We start from the raw sequence: 21,247 nt of genomic DNA, 5'->3' as shown, positions 1-21,247 counted from the left end.
AACTGGGCAAAAACTAGCTCTCGCCAGTAAATCGTGTTGGAGCAATGAGATAGCCACGTGCAAGGAATAAAATCAGATCTCTTCCTCACTAGATACCCAAAAATATTAGCTCAATGGATCATAGAACTAAAAATAAGAGCCCAAACTACAAAACTCTTTAAAGAAATCACAAGAGTAAATCTTCATGACCTCAGGCTAGACAAACACAAGGGTCACGAGAAAATGGAGAAATTGAAAACTCTTAAACTGCAAGTGGCAATGTAAAACAGTACTGTCCCTCTGGGAAACTGCTTTGCATTTCCTGTAACCGCAAACCACACCGTTACCAGATGACCCATCGATTCCACTCCTGGATATATGCTCAAGAGATCCAAAAGACCTACATCCACATAAGAACTTACACAAATGTCAAAATAGCCAAAGAGTAGAGATAACCGAGATCTCCATCACCTGATAAATGGGTGAACAAAATAGGAAACACCCATACAACAGAATATTGTTTAGCCATTAAAAGGAAAGAAGTACTGGTCCATGAATCTTGATAATATTATGCTGAGAGAAGACAGTCCCCAAAAGTTTCAGGTTGATGATTTTATATGAAATGTCCAGATGAGGACAGTCTTGAGATGGAAAACAGCCTAGGACTAGAGGGTCTTGTGGGAGAACTGGTAGTCACAGCCAATGTGTTCAGGGTTTCATTCTGGGATCAAAAGTGCTCTAAAACTGATTGTGGCATGGAGACCTGCCCGAAGCTCCTGGCTCCTGGCTTTGGCCTGGCCAAGCCACAGTCATTGCAGCCACCTGGGGAGTGAACCAGCAGATGGAAGATGGATCTCTCTCTCTCTCTCTCTCTCTGTCTTCCTGTCCCTCTGTAACTCTGACTTTCAAGTAAACTTTCAAGTAAAGTAAATAAATTGATTGTGGCGACAGCTGCAGAGTTCTGAAGACATCGGTACCCACTGGACTTACTACCCTATAGGAGAATCCTTCAAAAAGCTCAGGGGAATGAGATTAAAAGTTGAGTTTATTTTGGTGCAAAAGATTTTGAAGTCCATCCATATGAGGGATCTTCAGAGTTCACGGAACATGCATATTATGAAAAAACTATGCATAGACTTCAGAAGTACTTGCACCAAAATAAAGTTATCTTTTAATTCCATTTCCATGAACTTTGGGAAGTACCTTCATGTATGTGATATCTTTAATAGCAAGGAAGATACTATTATTTCTCAGTTTTAGTAGAAAAATAACAAAGGACGTTCAAAGGAAACTCTTAAGAGAGACTATGGACATATTTCAAGTGTCAACTCCCCATCACAAACCTCGTGGATGGGAGGTGGAGGCGGAGTGGGCAGGTAACTCCCAGGCACCACTCTGGGGTGTGGCTCCTCCACACAGCCCACCTGTCTGCCTCTGCTCTCTGCACAGCCTGACGCAAAGCACAAGAAGCCAGCACAGTAATCCATCCACAGGGGTCAAGATCAAAACCTCACAAAGCCTACCCTGATTGTCCAACAGGGGCAGCCAATGGCACTCTTCTCTCCCACCGCCTTGTGATACACAAATCCTCAACACGTTAAGCTTCTAGCACACTGGATTCAAGTCAGGTGGGAAATGGCTGTTGTTTCTGAAAACTCTTCTCTGCAGAGGCGACCACACAGCCGCTGAAAGAATGAGACGGCATGCCCACGATACGGCGTTGAACGTGACAAGAAGAAAGCACAGTTCAGGCCCATCAAAGGAAAACAGGAGGCAGATCCTTTTACATTTCCAGTGGGAAAAGCAATGTCTCCAGAGTACAAATTTGTGCCACAAACCTAGGACAGAATTAGTACCCGGTAAGTAGGGCATTAAAGAGAATGCTATGTATGGTTGGCAGAACTCAGTGCAATCACGCCACAAACAAATGCATATTGAGTCGTTAGCATGCACAAAGCTCTGAGCTAAGCATCATGCCCCTTTGAGGGCCCAGAGCTCTATGTCTTTATATTGTCAAGCATAAGCCCAAAGAGATTGTTTAAAAATCATGAAAACCTGATTTCTACAGAGATAAGGAGGGATAATCAAATTCAGGGGACTCCAGTAATTAATGAGACAGAACAAATAGCAATAGGCACGAACAACAGCAGGGAATTTATTTTTAGCTCAAACATTAGGCCACAACATTACAAGCCCAATTAAAAGCCAGCACCAAGCTGCCAGGAACAATTGAAAACCTGCCATCCCTGGAGAGATGGGAGACTCCACCGAGGGACAGGGCACAAGGACAGCCTGTGGATGACTCACCCGGGTCCTTCCAGGATTGGAGAGGGATGGGAGGACCACACAGGCCACGGAACTGAGGACCTCACACTACCCGCAAATCCAGATTCCAAAAACGGAATCGTCACCAGAAACTGTAATCACCTGATGTTGTTACCCAACACGAAACCCCTCTTCCCCAGAGTATAAGGCTGAGCAGCACTGCTGTAGTCTCGCCTTGTACTATCGACACGAGCGCTCTGAAATGCAGTCACAGACCTGCACAGCCTCGAACGGTCACAAGTTTAGGAAAAGCACTTAAAACTAGAGACCTGCTCATCTGAAAATTTGCCATGGCTAGTTTTTCTTTGAGACAGTAAATGGGCCAAACTTCTGTAGTCATTTCAGCAGAGAACCAAGTCCCATCACAGGCAGTCAGCCGCTGGAATATTATATTGGGATACGCAAGCAAACGTTAAACACTCTATCACACAGAAATCTCTCCATAGTGTCGCTGTATAATCAAATAAAAACAGTCCATTATAAAGGTTGTGGTGCCGTTGATATAGTCAATACACACAAATATCTGAAGAACGGTCATTTAGTGTTAACTTAAGTGGAAATAACTGGGTGGTGAGCGTGTAGATAATTTTTATCTCCAATCTGTAACTTCTGTGTGGTTTCTCTACCAAAACAAAACTATAAAGCTCAGAGCCCAGACCGCAGGATTCAAATTTCAAGGATGTTCCCTATTTGCTGTGCGACTCTGAGCAAGTTACTTGGCCTCTCTGTGCCTCGATGGCCTCTCCTGTAAGCCCCCACCTCACAGTGCTTGGAGAGGGCTAGACACACACACGTGGTACACAGAAGGCACTCAGAACAGCGATGGAACACAGCCAGGCGCAGGCAGCGGGAGCGCGTGAACACCGGGCCAGCTCTTTGGAGAACGGCGCTCTCTGAAAGCACCTGCCAAAGCAGCTACCTCCTGGAAGCAGCTGGAAAAGCAGGGAGGGAGCAAGGCGAGCTGGGCTGCAGTCGCCGGAACAGCCCAGAGAAGGAAAACAGAACAAAAATCCGTGCCTCCTGCCCCGCCCTCTCTGTCCCCGTGACTTTCAAATAAATAAATAATTTTGTTTAAAAAAGTAGATCAACTATAAGAAACACCTGTGGTCACGGGTAATGACGTGCGCTCCCTGAAATGCTATTTTCCCTGGAATCTGCTGCCTCATTTTAGGAATCAGCAGGCGCAGCTCACTAACAGAGTTAAAGAAGTGCCCCTGGTGGCTGCTTCTGTGTGTGACCGTCTGTGCCCTCAATTTTACAACGAAACAGGAGACACCTGAAACAGGCTAGCAGTTGCAGGCCCGAAGAGTCATCCTCTTTTTTTAAAAAAGTACTTTAAAAATGCCTTAATTTATAAGTACTGGAACTTTCATTTAAAAAGAGGATACATAATAACATGAAGAGCATATGAAGTAACACTTGATTAGCTGGGAGCAAACAATGACAATCACGGATCATCCTGAACCCTGAATTCTTTTTTTTCTGAGAGAGAGACAATTAGTAAAATAAATGGTACCCATCTAGGAGCAGAGGATCAGAGTGTGGAGAAAAATAAAGCAGGAAGTGAGTGGGGGTAGGGTGGGGAAGGGAGCTGTTGACATTTTAAATAGGGTAGGTAGAGTAGGTGTCAGCTGAGTTTGGGTCAGACACGGAAAAGCTCAACCAATTTTACTCCACAATTATCAGCTTTGATAGAAGCTTTGATCAGGCTGAAAGATCTCTGTTAAGACAAGGTACTGGTTGTCTCTGTTTCACTGTTCCTGACTACCCCTTTCAGCTTTGCTAATTCACACTCCAGTCGTTACTGCACATATACCCTGTCACACACAAAACCTGTGGGGTACAATGCTCCCCCACCCCGCCCCTTTTTAGAATCTAAAGCCATGAGTTTCTTAAATATGTAATCTTCTCTATAGACATGTTCAACAAATAAAATAACTAAGAGTAAGAGTGATGGAGTCTGTTTCTGGAAACCCAGCACCACTCCCTCACTTTCCAGTAAGAGAACCCAGGATTTCCTGCAGGAACAAAGTTTCCCTGACTTCCAATCAATGTAGTTCCCCTGGGGCTGCTACCTCCAGAAGTGAGAAGTAAGTGCATTACCTGCCCCACCACTAGAGGCACCAAATCCCCCTGGAGACTGTACCTGGTTCCCTACAGGAGTAGATGTCTAACCCGAAGCAGGCCAATGAGAATCCACAGGCGCTAAGACTCAGACTCCCCTTTGTGGAGTTGCTAAGGTGGCAAAAGGTAGGTGGAGTTGCTGATGGGGCCATCCTTGCCACAAGTGGGGGAAGGAAGGCAGATGGTTCTGCCTACACAGGGAAGCCAATAAATTAGAACGCAACTGCAATTGCACGAAACAGAAAGAAATCGGGACAAAGGGAGATGGGCACCTTTGACAATGCATTTGGGGACCCTGAACGTTTAGACTGTTTTTCAAGTGGCCAACAACTACATTTCCTTTGGCTTAAATGACTTCCAGCTGCAGGTCTGGCGCTGCCATCCAGTTCCAGAACCGGTCTCCGTGTTTTCCCTGTACACTCACCCGCTCCTGACCAGCCGTGTCCCAGATGAGGAATTTGTGAAGTTCATTTCCACAAGGCACAGTTTTGGTCATAAAAGACGCCCTGAAAAAGAGAGTTCACATCTCCTGTTACTAGTTGCTCCTTAAAGAGATTCGTGGATCAAGCAAGTTACCATTATGTCCCATCAGGAGTCTAACAGCCCCTGTCCTTAGGGAGCCACTGGGAGGAGAGAGGGCTGTTAGCTAGCCCAAAGAAAACATTGAGTTTTCTGCTAGTGCAACTGGAGTGGACTGAAAACAGAACAAAGAATTGTATTTAGAAGGACTGCTTCCAAAAACAGTTCCAATGGATCAGAGATAATACTCCTCAGGTATCAGGAAAGAATATAATCCTAGATATTAAACACTTGTTATTACAGCAATTATGAGTGACAATAGCATCTGGTATTTGGAAGTGTTATGGGTTTGACCTTGCAGTGGTACATATTGACCTTTGCTAATACGAATTCAACACTAAACACAACAAACAGAATCCTGTATCCAAGTCCTAACCCACTTGCCTGAATGCAAGGATAAAGATTGGTGGCTTAAGAAAAAAATCTATGTTTTCACTACAGAAAAGAAAGATTTTTAAAGTCTCCATAATGGTAAAACACTTGCTATTGTCTTTTAAGCATATTTCTTCTTACTGAATTTTCCTTTTATGCCACGAAAAGTGTAAAAATCCAGTAGAGGAATCTTGAATAGCCTTGACTTTTCTACCATGAGATGAAGGTTGTCATTCATTGCAAGTACCCACAATGGCAGGGCGACTGACACCCTGCAATAGGAGGCCTCCCGCGGCCAGAATTCAATGGCTTGAATGTAGTCTGTCTCCACAAGGGTTCATGAGCTGAGGGGCTGGTCCTCAGGATGGCAGTATTAAGAGATGGCAGAACCTTTAAGAGCTGGGACCTAGTGGGAGGTGGTTAGGTCATGGGGGCCATACCCTCGGAAAGGATTAAGGTAGCTCCGGTTGGGACCCCCACTCTAAGTTCTGGAGAGTGTATTATTACCAAAGAAGGAGCCTGACCCCTGAACCCCATGGCTTCCGGTCTCATCGTGTGTTCTCTTCTGCTTGCACCCCTGCCATTGTGAGGCCTCCGCCAGAGGCTGAAATGATGGGGCCTCCACAACTCCAAGTCAAATAAATCTCTTCCACACGTATCACTCAGGCCTGTGCTTTTGTTACAGCAACAGAAAACGGGCTTATCCCATCAGACACGTGCAGGATCTACAAGACACTCGGCTTCAACTGAGGCAAACGAAAGGCAGGGAGATTTTTCTAGAATCCAGATTGAAAGGGAATCTAGGCCGGCGCTGCGTCTCACTAGGCTAATCCTCCGCCTTGCGGTGCCGGCACACCGGGTTCTAGTCCCAGTCAGGGCGCCGGATCCTGTCCCGGTTGCCCCTCTTCCAGGCCAGCTCTCTGCTATGGCCCAGGAGTGCAGTGGAGGATGGCCCAGGTGCTTGGGCCCTGCACCCCATGGAGACCAGGAGAAGCACCTGGCTCCTGCCTTTGGATAGGCGTGGTGCGCAGGCTGCAGCACGCCAGCCGCAGTGGCCATTGGAGGGTGAACCAACAGCAAAGGAAGACCTTTCTCTCTCTGTCTCTCTCTCTCACTGTCCACTCTGCCTGTCCAAAAAAAAAAAAAAAAAAAAGGGAATCTACATTAAACAGCAAATGCAGACTATGCGTCTAGACCGGATCCTGGAGGAGGGCAGAAACAGCTTTAAAAGAACTTTTAGGGACAACTGGAGGAAATTTAAACTTGGATTCTGAGCAATCACCACTAAATCAAATTACTGTCTGAAATACAGTCATGGTGCCCTCTTTATATTCTTACTTTCGGGAGACACAGACTGGGGTTTTGAGGGACCCAGCGTCAGGATGCATTCCCTGTCCTTTCACGTGGTCCAGCCTGGCCCTCCCAGTCCAGGTCACAGCTGCACCCAGCTCTCACCCAGCACTCAACACAGTCATACGACTTCTCTCAGAAATAAGAGAAAAACCACGGAGAGCCCAAGTAGCAAAGCACAAGCCCTTGCGGTCGCATATCACACACACACACCAAAGGCAAACACAGAGGTCTACTTATCCATCTACACTTGCAGGAAATGAACATTCTAGGTATTTTTCTTTCTCTCTCTTTCTCTCTTTTTTTAAAGATTTACTTATTTATTTATGTGAAAGGTAGAGTTAAAGAGGCAGAGGCAGAGAGAGAGAGAGGTCTTCCATCCTACGGTTCACTCCCCAAATGCCTGCAACGGCCAGAGCTGCACTGATCTGAAGCCAGGAGCCAGGAGATTCTTCCAGGTCTCCCATGTGGGTACAGGGGCCCAAGGACTTAGGCCATCTTCTACTGCTTTCCCAGGCCATAGCAGAGAGCTGGATTGGAAGTGGAGCAGCCAGGACTCAAACCTGCACCCATATGGGATGCCGGTGCCACAGGCGATGGCTTTACCTGCTATGCCACAGCACCAGCCCCTAAGTATTTTGCTAAGTGATATGATAAAATATTACCAAACCATATCTCTTATTTCTTTAAAAGGGCTTAAAATATACATCTACGACTACTGATAAAAGCAAATATATTCCAAAACTGGAAATATCATTTTTCCTTTATAGAACCATTATTTGTACTAGACACACACACACACACACACAATCAAAAATGAAAACAAAGAAGGAAATAAAAATCAACCACCATTTCACCACCTAGCTACAGGCACTGCCAATTCATTGGCGTAAGTCCCTCACAATTTTTTAAACTTTCATTTTATTTATTTTTATTCATTTGAAAGCCAAGGCAACAGAGAGAGACAGAAAAACAAACAGATCTACACAGACAAAAATCTTCCATCTGTTGGTTCATTCTTCAAGTCCACAAGAGCCCAGGCTGAGCCGGGCAGAAGCCAGAAGCCAAGACTTCAATCTGAGTCCCCCATGTGGGTGGCAGGGACCCAAGTATTTGGGTCATCACCTGCTGCCTCACAATGTGCACAAGCAGGAAGCTGGACTGGAAGCGCAGTAGACTCTAAATCCAAGCATTCTGATATTGGAATGTGGACATTTGAAACGTGGAGTCCAATACTCCACTCACAATTATTTTTATATAATTTTTACCCTTAAAAAGAAATCATACTCTATAAAGTTTGTTTTCCTTCCCTTCATATAACAGCAACACCTTTCCTCCTCTGGGGATTATGAATATGGGTCAGTGTCACTCTGTGGTCTCATATGCTATTTGGCTTAGCAGTTAAGATGCCTACATCCCACGCTGGAGTGCCTGGGTTCAAGTCCTGGCCCCACTCCTGATTCCAGATTCCTGCTGGTGAGGATCCTGGGAGGTCAGCAGTGATGGCTCAGGTGGGAGGTTGGATCCCTGCCACATACACGGGCCATTGGGACACAGCTCCCAACCTCAGCCTCGGCGTAGTCCTGGCTGCTGTGGATATTTGGGGAGGAAACCAATGGAAAGGAGCTCACTTGCTCTCTTTCTCTCTCTCTCCACCTGTCTCTCTAATAAATACAACATACAACATAAATAAATAAAATAAAATGACAGAATATTATAAACCCTGTGTAGATTTATTCAATAATCCAGTGAAGTACAGTTAGGTTATTTTCTTCTTCCTTTTTTTTTTTTTTTTTAAGATTTATCTACTCATCTGAAAGGCGGAGTTACAGAAAGAGAGAGAGGGAAAGAGAGGGAGAGAGGGAGATCTTCCATCTGCTGGTTCATTCCCCAAAAGCCTAGGCCAGGCTGAAGCCAGGAGCCAGGAGCCTCTTCTGGGTCTCCCACATGGGTGCAGGGGCCCAAGGACTTGGGCCATCCTCCACTGCTTTCCCAGGTACATTAGCAGGGAGCTGGACTAGAAGTGGAGCAGCCAGACTCGAACCAGCACCCGTATGGGAACCAGCTATGCCACAGCGCTGGCCCCAGGTTATCTATTTTTCACTATCATGACAATGATTCAGTGAGTACCCTTGTACTGACATCCTGTGTCCTTGTACAACGATGTCCTCAGACTTAATTCTTAAAAAGTAGACATGCTCCCCTTTTTTACATATGCCAAGCTACAACCTACACATCATAGGAGTGTAGGAGAATGGCTTTGTCTCCAACCAGTATCAGTCTTTCAAATGTCTCCCAATATGACATGTAATATATCTCCCTCCTGTTTCATTATGCTTAACAGAAGCCTCAATATCATTCTAGTGTTTGCTGATCACTTGTACTTTTCTCTCATAAATCTCAAGTTCATGACCTTTGATGGGGGCATGTATCCCCTTCTCCCTCATTTTTTGAGTATTTTATACTCCTCTTTTTTAATGATATATTTTAAATAATATTTTTGCAGTTCAACATCTGTCCTTTAACTTTGTTCAGGGGATGTTTTCCAGACAAGCTTACACTCTTATGTAGACAACTATATCAATATTTTGTTACAGTTTTTACTTTGATCAAAGTCACGTTTTCATTCATTCAAGACACAGGCAGTGGAGTAAGTCTCAACCTTGCCCTTACAAAGTCCTCCTCTGCAGGAGGGCAGGCCTTCAAGTCTTGGAATCCTAGACATTCAGAGGCAGGGAGAGAACTTCAGTGCAACCCCTTCACCACACAGAGAAGGGAGAGAAAAGCTCCTGAGAGCCCGAGGGCTGCTGTGTCAGGTCGAAGAGGCAGCTGACCCAGTCCGCGGTGCGTGAACACCTCCAAGCCTCTCAGTGCTCTCTCTGTGAAACGGGCCAGTGCCTGCTCTGTGTGATACAGGAGCCACACGCCGTGAAACTGCCCCTGGAGACACCCTGGGCTGTGAGGAAAAGCCATGGGGGCGGGGCCAGCCCCCATACACAGCCCCGCCACATACACACAGAGGTCCCCACACACACACATACACACACACATACTCCCAGATCCCCTACGAACATAGACCCCACCCCCCACACACATATATACACACACACAGACCACCCACAGACACACACACACACATACTCCCAGATCCCCTACACACACAGACCCCACACACAGAGGCTTGTAGACCCATACACACACATATAGATTCACAAATCTAGACTTGCACACACACACAGACCCCTCACAGACTCCCATACACGCACACCAATTCACACACAGAGGTCCATACACAGAGGCCTGTAGACCTGCAGACACAGATGCACATGGAGACTCACACACACACACACACACACAGACCTCCCCCTCGTCTCCATATTCTTGCTGCTAAGGAAAAGGTGATCCGTATTTGCAATGCGGACCATGACACTCTGCTCCTCTGGTGGGCTGCCGGTTTTAGTCTTCACAGGACCTTAGATCCCAAGACCCTTGGATATTTTCTTCATACAGAATTCTTTCCAGGGGGCCAGCGCCATGGTGCAGTAGGTTAATCCTCCGCCTGTGGTACTGGCATCCTATATGGGTGCCGAGTTCTAGTCCTGGTTGCTCCTCTTCCAGTCCAGCTCTCTGCTGTGGCCTGGGAGTGCAGTGGAGGATGGCCCAAGTCCTTGGGCACTGCACCCGCATGGGAGACCAGCAGGAAGCACCTGGCTCCTGCCTTCGGATCGGCGCAGCTCCAGCCGTTGCAGCCATTTGGGGAGTGAACCAACGGAAGGAAGACCTTTCTCTCTGTCTCTCCTCTCACTGTCTGTAACTCTACCTCTCAAATAAATAAATAAAAATCTAAAAAAATTAATAATTCCTTCCAGAGCAGAGGGCATGCTGGCAACACGGAACCCACTTCATGATCTGGGGAAAACTCAGTCTGGCGGAGAACACCACGGCCTCCTTGAAGGGTTGAAACAGGGAGACACACACGTGCACACACACATGCAAGCACCACACAAGCACGTACAAACACACGCGCACACACCATGTTCCAGACGTCAGCACAATCCGCTTGCACAGCAGAGCCAAGATGTTCGCTGTGAGTCACAGAGGTGATAAGAGGGAACCCTTGTGATGTTGAAACAATGGTGCTTTATAGCCTCTGGCCTTCTCCCAGGGCTGGCGCACTTCCAGGTGGGAGCACAGGGCACGCTCCGCGCCAGCGTGGCCTCACCTGCATTGAGTCCCAAGCTGGGTGTGTGCTGGGTGGGTGAGCCCAAGCCAGTCACTGACCGCTCGGTCCCTTGGGGAGGTGACAGGGTAAGGGTGAAGGAAGTACTTGGGCCGGGACACAAAGGGAAATGTCTTGAGACCAGGTAGGACAGACCAATGAGTGATGCAGGCTGGGAGGAGGGGTGGGGTCAGTGAGTCAGGAGGGCCAGAAGCTGAGAGAACCCGGCCCGGCTGCAGAGGCTCGGCCCCAGCTGGCTACTTGAGCATGGCCACGTGTACTCTGCACACCAATGCCACTGATTTCTCGAGTCCATTACATAAACGGCTCCTGCTTGCTCACTACTGGCTTGAGAATCTTAGAGCACCACGAGGGCTACGCCCAGCTAAGGCAGACTTCCGGCCTGTGGAATCCACCGGCTTTGGAATAAGCACTCAGGCTTTTGGGAAATATTCCACTGATGCTATCTTCTAGAAATCTGCGTGTTTCAGTTGGAACGTGTTTCTCCTCGGCTTATTTTTCTGAAACCGGGGTTGGAGACAGGTTCTTTCTTAAGGTTTATTTATTCATTTGAAAGCCAGAGTTACGGGGGGCGGGGGTAGGGGAGACAGAACTTCCATCTGCTGGTTCACTTCCCAAATGGCCACACTGGCCAGAGCTGGGCTGATCTGAAGCCAGGAACCTGGGGCTTCTGGAAACGTGTTCTTAATATTCCAGAGAAGCAGCAGAGAGACTTAAAATTGGGAAACTCAACTACCTCGGATACGCAGGAAATGAGCAGCTGAGCTTAACACTGCCCAGGGGAGAGGGCAGGAACGGAGTTCGGTGGTGTACAGCATAATTCTGTAGTCATTCCAGACTGGGTCTACGGGAGCTGGCGTCGCTGGTTCACGTCCTGGCTGCTCTACTTCCGATCCAGCTCCTTGCTAACAGCCTGGGAAAAGCAGCGGAAAATGGCCCAAGTGTTTGGGTGCCCGTCACTCACGTGGGAGACCCAGACGAAACTCCTGGCTCCTGGCTCCTGGCACTGGCCTAGCCTCGCCCAGGCCATTGCAGCCATTTAGAGAGGGAACCAGTGGATGGAAAAATCTCTCTCCCTCTCTCTTTTTTCTCTTTCTCTCTCTCTCTCCCTCTCCCCCTCTTTCCCTCTCTCTCCCATCCCCAACTCTGATGAAAGAAAAGAAGAAAAAAGGAAAAAAGAAATTGGGCCAAGGATTTATTTATGCCCAAGGATGTACATGTATTTATAAAAGGTAAAAAAAAATTAAACAACCTAGATACCTTAAATGGAAAATATAGCCATTAAAATCATTACTTTTAAAGAGCATTTAAAGGCTGGTGTTGTGGTGTAGCAGGTAAAGCTGCTGAGATGTGAGCATCCCGTATGGGCGCTGGTTTGAGTCTGGCTGCTCCACTTCTGATCCAGCTCCCTGCTAATGGCCTGGGAAAAGCAGCAGAGGATGATCAAGTATTTGGCACCATGTATGAGAGCCGGATGAAGCTCCTGGCTCCTGGCTTTGGCCTGGCTCAGCCTTGGCCTTGGTGGCCATGTGGGGAGTGAACCAGCAGATGAAAGCGCTTGCTCTCGCTCTCTCTCTCTCTGTCTTTCCCCCTATGTCTCTGACTTTCAAATAAATAAATAAATCAAAAATATCAACAGCATTTAATAGCATGAAATTTACAATATACTGTGATTTTCTTTTTCTTTTTCTTTTTTTTTTTTTTTTTTTTGACAGGCAGAGTGGACAGTGAGAGAGAGACAGAGAGAAAGGTCTTCCTTTGCTGTTGGTTTACCCTCCAATGGCTGCTGCGGCCGGCACACCGCACTGATCCGAAGCCAGGAGCCAGGTGCTTCTCCTGGTCTCCCATAGGGTGCAGGGCCCAAGCACTTGGGCCATCCTCCACTGCACTCCCTGGCTACAGCAGAGAGCTGGCCTGGAAGAGGGGCAACCGGGACAGACTCAGGTGCCCCGACTGGGACTAGAACCCAGTGTGCCCGCGCCACAGGCGGAAGATTAGCCTATTGAGCCGGCATGTGATTTTCTTAAAATTTTACTTGTTTATTGATAGGCAGAGAGATAGAACTCTCATCCACTGGTTCATTCCCCAAATGCGCACAATGGCAGGGACTAGGCTGAAGCCAGAGCCAAGAGCCATGAACCCCAACTAGGTTTCCCACATAGGGGGCAAGAACTCAATTACTAGAGCCATCATTGCTACCTCCTAGGTTCTACATTCACAAGAAACAGAACTTGGGGGCTAGAGCAAGGAATTGAACCCAAACACTCAACGTGGGACTCAGGCTTTTTTTTTTTTTTTTTTTTTTTTTGACAGGCAGAGTTAGAGACAGAGATGGAGAGAAAGGTCTTCCTTCCGTTGGTTCACCCCTCAAATGGCTGCTATGGCCGGTGCACTGCGCCAATCCGAAGCCAGGAGCCATGTGCTTCCTTTATTTGGAAGACAGAGAGAGAGAGAGAGAGAGCAAGAGAGAGAGAGAGAGAGAGATCTCCCATCTGCTGCTTCACTCCCCAGATGCCTGCAACAACAGGGGCTGGACCAGGTGGAAGCCACGAGCTGGAATTCAATCCAGGTCTCCCATGAGGATGTGGGGACCCACCTACCTGAGCCATCCCCTGCTGCCTCCCAAAGTGCACGTTAGCAGGGAGCTGGAATTGGCAGTGGAGCAGGGATTCAAACCCAAGCTCTCCAACACGGGATGTGGGCGACCTAAGCAGCAGTTTAACTCCTACACCAAGTGCCCGTCCCCGCTTGATACGTCTATGCATTGGTCCTAATCTATGGTGTGAGTATCCAGTGACTTCTTATTTTTTAAAATGTATTATAAAGAAATACATATGTGTGGTAAAATTTTTTGCAAAAATTTAGAAAGCAGGTGAAAGTCCTCTGTGTTCAAGAACCGTACTTCACAGCAAATCACTCTCATGGGTTTTGCCCTTATTATCAAGAAACACAAAGTTAAAAGCTAAACAAGAAAGAAAAAAGAATATTGTAGAAAGGATGAAAAGAACGTCCTCTAGAAAGGTTGTAACTAGAGGCTGACACGGCACTAAAGTCACCACTGGGGATGCCCACATTCCACACTGGAGGGCCTGGTTCAAGTCCCAGCTCTTAAACTTTTCATCCAGCTTCCTGCTAATGCGCACCCTGGGGAGGCAGCAGGTGTTCGTTCAAGTTACTTGGATCCAAATCCCCCATGTGGGAGGCCCAGACTGAGTTCCAGGCTCCTGGCTTCGATCTGGCCTGGGCATTTAGGAAGTGAACCAGAAGATGTAAGACCTCTGTTTGCTCTGTCTCGGTCTCTGTCTCTCACTCTCTCTCCTTGTCTGCCATTCGAATAAAATGAAAACAAAACCATGCCTGTGACACAAGTTGCCTATACTGGCAGGCAACTTAAGGCAGGGACGTGGCGGGGTGGGAGGGTCTGCCCTCTGTATCATTTTCCCTCCAGAAACACAGCTGGTGTGACTTGGAGGACAATGCTCTTGAGACCAGGGAAGTGGCTTTAGGCTGCAGCGTGAAGAAGGGACAGCAGCCTGGACACAGGGCTTGGAAAACCCTAGATCCCTGTAGGGCTTCACTCGAGGTGGGATGGATGCGCACTCTCTGGGATGAAACTGTGGCCCTGCGGAAGGCTCCGGCCCAGCCCCAGGACCTCCCCTAGCACCCTGAAGGAACTTACCCGATGGTAGGGCTGATGTTGTGGTCAAAGTGATCCTGCACAAAGCGACACACGATGCTCGATTTCCCAACCCCAGTGTCCTAGAAAAGAAGGCAGACACAGTGAGGTCTCGGAGCTGGTCAAAGCCCAGCAGTGGAGGCCACGAGGGCTCCTCCCGGCTGCACCCCATGTCACAGTGCACCCCAGACCCGGCGCTTCTGCTCTGACCCAGCTGCCTCCTGATTCACCTGGGAATACAACAGAGGGTGGCTCAAGTACTTGGGTCCCTGCCACTCATGTGAGGGACCTGGATGCAGCGTTGGGCTCTTGGCTTCAGCCTGGCCCAACCCTGGCTATTGCAGGCATTTGGAGAATGAACCAACAGGAACCAACAGATGGAAGATTTGTTCTTTCTCTCCCCTCCCCTTGTCTCTGTCACTTTTTCAAATAAATCAATAAATAAATCTTGTAAACAATAATTAGCCTTGAACAAGCATGTTCACAATACATGTATTTCTCAAAATTTAGATATTTGGGGAGGGGCTAAGGGAAGAAGTAGGGTCACATACCACACTGTGTTGTAGAAACAGAATCGGTTTTGCTCCAAACTGTATTAGCAGCCAAGAAATAGCACAATGTGTTTCTCTAGGTGTCACCCAACCAGATCTATGAATTTTAGTTTCAACATCTCCCACATGCTCTCTTCAGAACCTGATGGTTGGACAATAACCTCTGGTTTCGCTTAGATAAAGGTCCTCTCAGACATTTCTCCCCTTAACGCTGACTGGGACAAGGGTCCAGTTACACACGGGAAACTGAATATATGGGCTTATATCCACTCCCTTTCAAAACCCTTATATGATGATTTAAGAGGGGCCGGCATTCTGGTGCAGCAGATTAAGCTGCATCCTGTAACACAGGTATCCCACATCAAAGCACCAGTTCAAGTCCCGGCTGCTCCATTTCCAATCCAGCTCCCTGCTAATGTGCTTCGGAAAGCAGCGCATCATGTCCCAAGTACCTGGGCCCCTGCCAACCATGTGGAAGAACCGGATAGAGTTCCAGGTTCCTGGTTTCAACCACCCCAGGTTGTTGTGACCATCTGAGGAGTGAATCAGTGAATGGACGGACGATGTCTGTCAGTCTGCCTTTCAAATAAATAAGCCTTCTTAAAAATTGGTTTACCAAAAAAAAAAAAAAAAAAAAAAGACAGAAATTCACAAGGTCAAAGAGACAGAAAAGACACCTCAGACAAGTGATAGCAACGAAATCCAGGAGGACACGCAGTGCCTGGGACAGCAGCAGCTGAAACCCCAGTGCCAACAGGGAGGGCAGCCAACACACAGCAAGTCAGCTCCCACCCGGGCACCCCGGAAACAGCAAGAACTGGGGGGCGGGGCTAACAGGACCAGCTGAAAGGCCGCATAAAGACTGAGCTGGGCGACCCGGGTCACAGCACCCCCCAAATTCCAGGACACCTGCATCGCACAGGGGCTGGCCTTTAGGACATCGGGCACGGCTAAGGGAGAGGCTGGTTGCTCACTCAGCCCAGGCAGAAGCACCCAGCTCCTCCCTGGGAAGTAGAACAAAGAGCCTCACGGAGCCTTATGAGGGTGGTCCAAAAAGTTCACGGAAGAAGCAATTAAGAGGTCAGTTTGTGGCCGGCGCCGCATCTCACTAGGCTAATCCTCCGGCTAGTGGCGCTGGCACACCGGGTTCTAGTCCCGGTCGGAGCGCCAGATTCTGTCCTGGTTGCCCCTCTTCCAGTCCAGCTCTCTGCTGTGGCCCGGGAGTGCAGTGGAGGATGGCCCAAGTGCTTGGGCCCTGCACCCCATGGGAGACCAGGAGAAGCACCTGGTTCCTGGCTTCGGATCAGCGCGGTGCACCGGCCACAGCGCGCTGGCCGTGGCGGCCATTGGAGGGTGAACCAACAGCAAAGGAAGACCTTTCTCTCTGTCTCTCTCTCTCTCATTGTCCACTCTGCCTGTCAAAAAAAAAAAAAAAAAAAAAAAAGAGAGAGAGAGAGGTCAATTTGTTTTGATGCAGAAAATGTTGAAATCCATACAGAGTTTCTTCCATTTATTCACTTCCCACGAACTTTTGAAGACTCCACCCCCCCATGCATGGATAAGTACACACTTATCAAAAACTGTTGCACCGAAATAAACACCTTGCAATCCCATCTGTCCATGACCTGCTGGAGGGACCTCATGCTTGGGGACCCCCAGTGAAAGGTCCCATGTGTAGCAGCCGGAGAGCCCCAGGGCGCACACAGCATCCAATGTGCATTTTAATCTTAAAACTAAGCACTCAGCTGAGAAAACACCAGACATCAACAGCACAGGAACTAAAGAGCAGGCTGCTGTTTTCAGAATCCCTCAGAGACCAGGACCCAACCTCTTAGAAATCGAAAATCCGGTGGTAGAAATTAAAAATTCAAAAGAGGAGTGCGAAGAGAAGCAGGGAAATTGCCCACAGGGCAGAACAAGGCAGAGCAATGCCCCGTTCTCGGCAGCTGAGAGCTGTGCTCCTGCGCAGCGGTGACACTGGAGATGACGAGTCCAAGACGTGAGCTACGCAGCACACCATCCTCGGTGTGTTCTCACCGCAAAGAGCCACGGAGACACTTCACGATCTACAAGCTAAAGGGAACCCAGGCACACTGATACTTAAGGAGGGAGGGAAGAAACGGCAACGGGGTTCTCTTACGTGGAGGTGTAAACTTCAAAGGCCAGAAGATCAAGGAGAAGATGCTGAAACTCACAGCAATACGTTTTTCTACAGATACTGAAATATGAAGAGATGTGCAATACCCACAGGGCATCCAGATCACCTGCACGTCCGTCACTCCCATGCTTGGGGGACAAACCAAGGGCATGAGGGGCCTTGGCGCGGGCCACAACCCAGAACCTCCTTCTCCAGGACTCGTCCCCCCCCTCCCCACACACACACACACAGCAGCCAGCCCCGACTCCAGCTCCCCAGCCCCAAGCTGCTACCTGCGGCGTGCCAATCGATGCATGGAGTTCAAAGAGGTGAGGGCAGAATTAAACCGCTGCTCTCAGGGTCCGATCGATGCCACTGCCACTTCCGAGCTCATGTTCGCTCGCCGCCCCGCCAGGCACGGCGCCGTTCTTTTTATCTCAGTGGCTTTTAAGCCCCGTTGTGGACGAGCAGACCCTCGCCGTCCTCTTGTCTGTGCCAACTCCAAGAAATGAGAAGCTGAGCAACTCTATCAGCTGCCCCTGCAGAGATGGAAAATGTCCCCTGCCAGCAGCAGCCTGCAGCTCACTCTCTAATTCTCTTTATTGCAGTTTATGAACTGTCCTTCTCGGCGCTCATGCACTCATCCTGCAATCACCCGAGCGCTCACCAATGCCACCTTCCCCATGCCCACAGCAGGCCAGACCCCACTGATGGGGCGCTATGGGCCCCCCTCCCGGCTGGGGTTGGTTAGGACCACAGGGCAAGGCAGAGCAGGGCTGTGCCACCTGCAGTGAACCCAGGCACCCAGAGCTCGGTGCCAGCTCCTCACCTTGCCAGCTTTGTCCCTCTGTTGGCCTCCTTGGTATGCTTTCGGCTGAAGCCCTGGCTAACCCTACGTCTGAGCTAAGACCCGCTCCTCTGAAACGCCATGAGCTCCTCCCATCCACAGGCCCTCACTCGCAAAGTCCTCGGGCAGGGGCACCCGGGCTCTGGTCCCCGGCACACCTTCTCCCTTGGGGCACTGTTCTGGGAAGTGCATTTGGAGTCTGTCCATTTACTGTACCCACGGGCCCAGCTGCACACTAAGGACCCCAAGCTGCAAAGCAGCTCAGAGGAGCCAGCCTGCAACAGCAATTCTCTCTCTCTCTCTTTTTTTTTTTTTTTTTTTTTTTTGACAGGCAGAGTGGACAGTGAGAGAGACAGACAGAGAGAAAGGTCTTCCTTTGCCGTTGGTTCACCCTCCAATGGCCGCCGCGGCCGGCATACCACACTGATCCGAAGGCAGGAGCCAGGTGCTTCTCCTGGTCTCCCATGGGGTGCAGGGCCCAAGCACCTGGGCCATCCTCCACTGCACTCCCTGGCCACAGCAGAGAGCTGGCCTGGAAGAGGGGCAACCGGGACAGAATCCGGTGCCCCGACCAGGACTAGAACCCGGTGTGCCGGCACCACAGGTGGAGGATTAGCCTAGTGAGACGCGGTGCCGGCCAACAACTCTCAAAAAGCCCTCAAAAGGCCACCTTGCAACCATTCAGCCCCACTCCTTGCCACCTAAAAACGGCTCAAGCTCAAAGGCCAGCCTGCTTGTCTGGACAGGCAGAGCAGCAACCCCGTTCAAATTCAGATTGTTTAGTCAAATGTACTCTATTCCTCTCTCTCTCTCTCTCTCTCTGCTTTTTAACAATTTTACTCCCAGCATTTCTCTCTTCTACATTTGGTAGGAAAGAAAAAAAAAAGGACAAAATAACAGGGGAAGCTTTGGCTTGTCTCAGAAAAGGAAACGTTTTTAACAGAGAGAACCAAATAATCCTTGCTGGCCAGTGGCCTTGGGACAGCTGATTCTTTGGGCTGCCCTCTGGGGCTGGAATCTCCTGCTCCAGGATGCCTGCTGTACCGCAGCTGGCCACCAGGGGAGGCCCGTGCACGGCCAGCTGTCTAGGAGGCCCTTAGCACCCACGTGGCTTTTCCTGCTGCAACCCACTGAACCTGGAACGCCAGAAACAACCAGGCTGTGACACACACACAAGCAGGAAGGCACTCAGTGAGCCACGACTGTCACATGTGAAGACAGAGGTGGGAAGCAGGGAGCAAAATAAGGCTTCTGAAGAGAGAGGTTATTAGGAATGTCAAGAGAAGAGGGTCCAGCTGCCCGCCATTTTTAAAAAGGCTGTGTATTCTTAATGATGAACAGTGATTTTTCCATTTTACAAGACTAAGATGGGGCTGGTGCTGTGGCATAGCAGGTAAAGCCGCCACCTGCAGTGCCGGCACCCCATATGGGTGTCAGTTCAAGACCCGGCTGCCCTACTTCTGATCCAGCTCTCTGCTATGGCCTGGGAAAGCAGTAGAAGATGGCCCTAGTCCTTGGGCCCCTGCACCCATGTGGGAGACCTGGAAGAAGCTCCTGGCTCCTGGCTTCAGATTGGCACAGCTCCGGCTGTTGAGGCCAATTGGGGAGTGAACCAGCGGATGGAAGACTGATCTCTCTCTCTCTCTCTCTCTCTCTCTGCCTCTGCTTCTCTCTGTATGTAACTCTTTCAAATAAATAAAAGAAATCTTTAAAAAAAAAAAAAACACAGTCCAACTCCTCGAAGTCACAAGGGACACTCTGATTGCTGCTGTCCAGCTCCTTCTCACACAGTGAGGTTACTGGGGGCAGCCTCGGCTGTTCTGAGATGCAGCTGCTGTCTGGTGGTGGTGAAGCTGTGGCCGGGGGAGCATAAGAATAAACCAGCTGACTGATTCCACAAGCCTGCCATGAAGTTCCACCCAGTCCTTCAGGTGGCGCCGTCAGAGAGCTCACAGCAAACTGAACTAAAGGGTAAGCTTACTTTGCTGCAAAATTCTTGAAATCCATGCATAGTTGGTTCATCATACACACTGTTTTTTTTTTTTAAAGATTTATGCATTTTTGAAAGGCAGTGTTACAGAGCAGCAAAGGCGGAGCAAGAGTGAGTGCGAGAGCGAGAGCAAGAGAGGTCTTCTATCTGCTGGTTCACTCCCCAACTGGCTGCAATGGCCAGAGCAGGGCTGATCCGAAGCCAGGAGCCAAGAGCTTCCTCCTGGTCTCCCATGTGGGCGCAGGGACCCAAGCACTTGGGGCATTCTCCACTGCTTTCCCAGGCCATAGCAGAGAGCTGGATCGGAAGTGGAGCAGCCGGGACTCAAACCGGCGCCTATGGGATGCCGGTACTGCAGGCAGTGGCTTTACCTGCTACGCCACAGCATCAGCCCTACACTGTTCTTAAGATCCTTCCTACATACTGAGGCATGGAAGTTGGTTCCGGGAAAGTTGGATCCCTTATGATCCTCCCACACGCATTATTACTTACAGTCAGTCATACAATTCTCTGAGGACAGCCACTTACTCTGGGATACCGATCTCTGCTGTGTGCACTGTCACATTTATTAATCACATCTAAATCTACAATGATGAAATTGAGGACCACAAACTTTTGGCTGCCATCACATAAAGCTCCAGACACCACCATGCTGTGGGAAAGCAAACTGACAGTCACGATTCACACCAGGACCGCTGCAGCGACCTTCAAGCTTCCTTCTCCTGGAGATAAAGAACGGTGACTCCTGGGCAAATGCCACTTCCGCACCATGCTCTCACAGCAGACATCACTAATCAACTGAAGACCCGTTATTTTATAGAATATGAGAAAAGGGGCTTCAAAGTCTTTCCAAGGCAGCTCTGCAGGAAGGCACTATGTCTTGATTGAGGTGGGCTGCCCTCTGGGGCCACTCTACCCCTCACCAAGGTCACCACACTCCTACTCACTCCTGCATTCCAAACTCACCAAAGCACCTTCAGAAACCTTAACAGAAATCTGTGGACCTTCAGAAATCTTTCCAGAGGCAAGGTATTTAGAAGACTAATGAGGCCGGCACCGCGGCTCACTAGGTTAATC

At 49.0% G+C, this 21,247-nt stretch overlaps 1 protein-coding gene across 4 annotated transcripts in view; it reads right to left on the bottom strand.

The window, feature by feature from the left end:
• The window catches only part of RAB31 (RAB31, member RAS oncogene family), a 139,697-nt gene that overhangs the window by 57,339 nt on the left and 61,111 nt on the right, over positions 1 to 21,247 (bottom strand). Inside the window, exons 2-3 of one of the 4 annotated variants that reach the window (XM_008261035.5) lie at positions 14,649 to 14,728; positions 4,853 to 4,934 (exon numbers count right to left, since the gene is read on the bottom strand). The exons of 1 other annotated variant lie outside the window; for it this stretch is intronic. In XM_008261035.5, coding sequence (XP_008259257.1) covers positions 4,853 to 4,934; positions 14,649 to 14,728 — 162 coding nt within the window. Of the gene's footprint in view, positions 1 to 1,502; positions 1,813 to 2,286; positions 2,410 to 4,852; positions 4,935 to 14,648; positions 14,729 to 21,247 lie in introns of those variants that run through there. 2 more of the 4 variants (XM_089305901.1, XM_089305902.1) reach the window with 2 other exon arrangements.

The sequence above is a fragment of the Oryctolagus cuniculus genome, chromosome 10 (genome assembly GCF_051225735.1).
Source record: "Oryctolagus cuniculus isolate XC-2025 breed Fujian yellow rabbit chromosome 10, ASM5122573v1, whole genome shotgun sequence".
Taxonomy (NCBI): domain Eukaryota; kingdom Metazoa; phylum Chordata; class Mammalia; order Lagomorpha; family Leporidae; genus Oryctolagus; species Oryctolagus cuniculus.
This window is presented reverse-complemented; position numbering and strand designations above follow the sequence as displayed.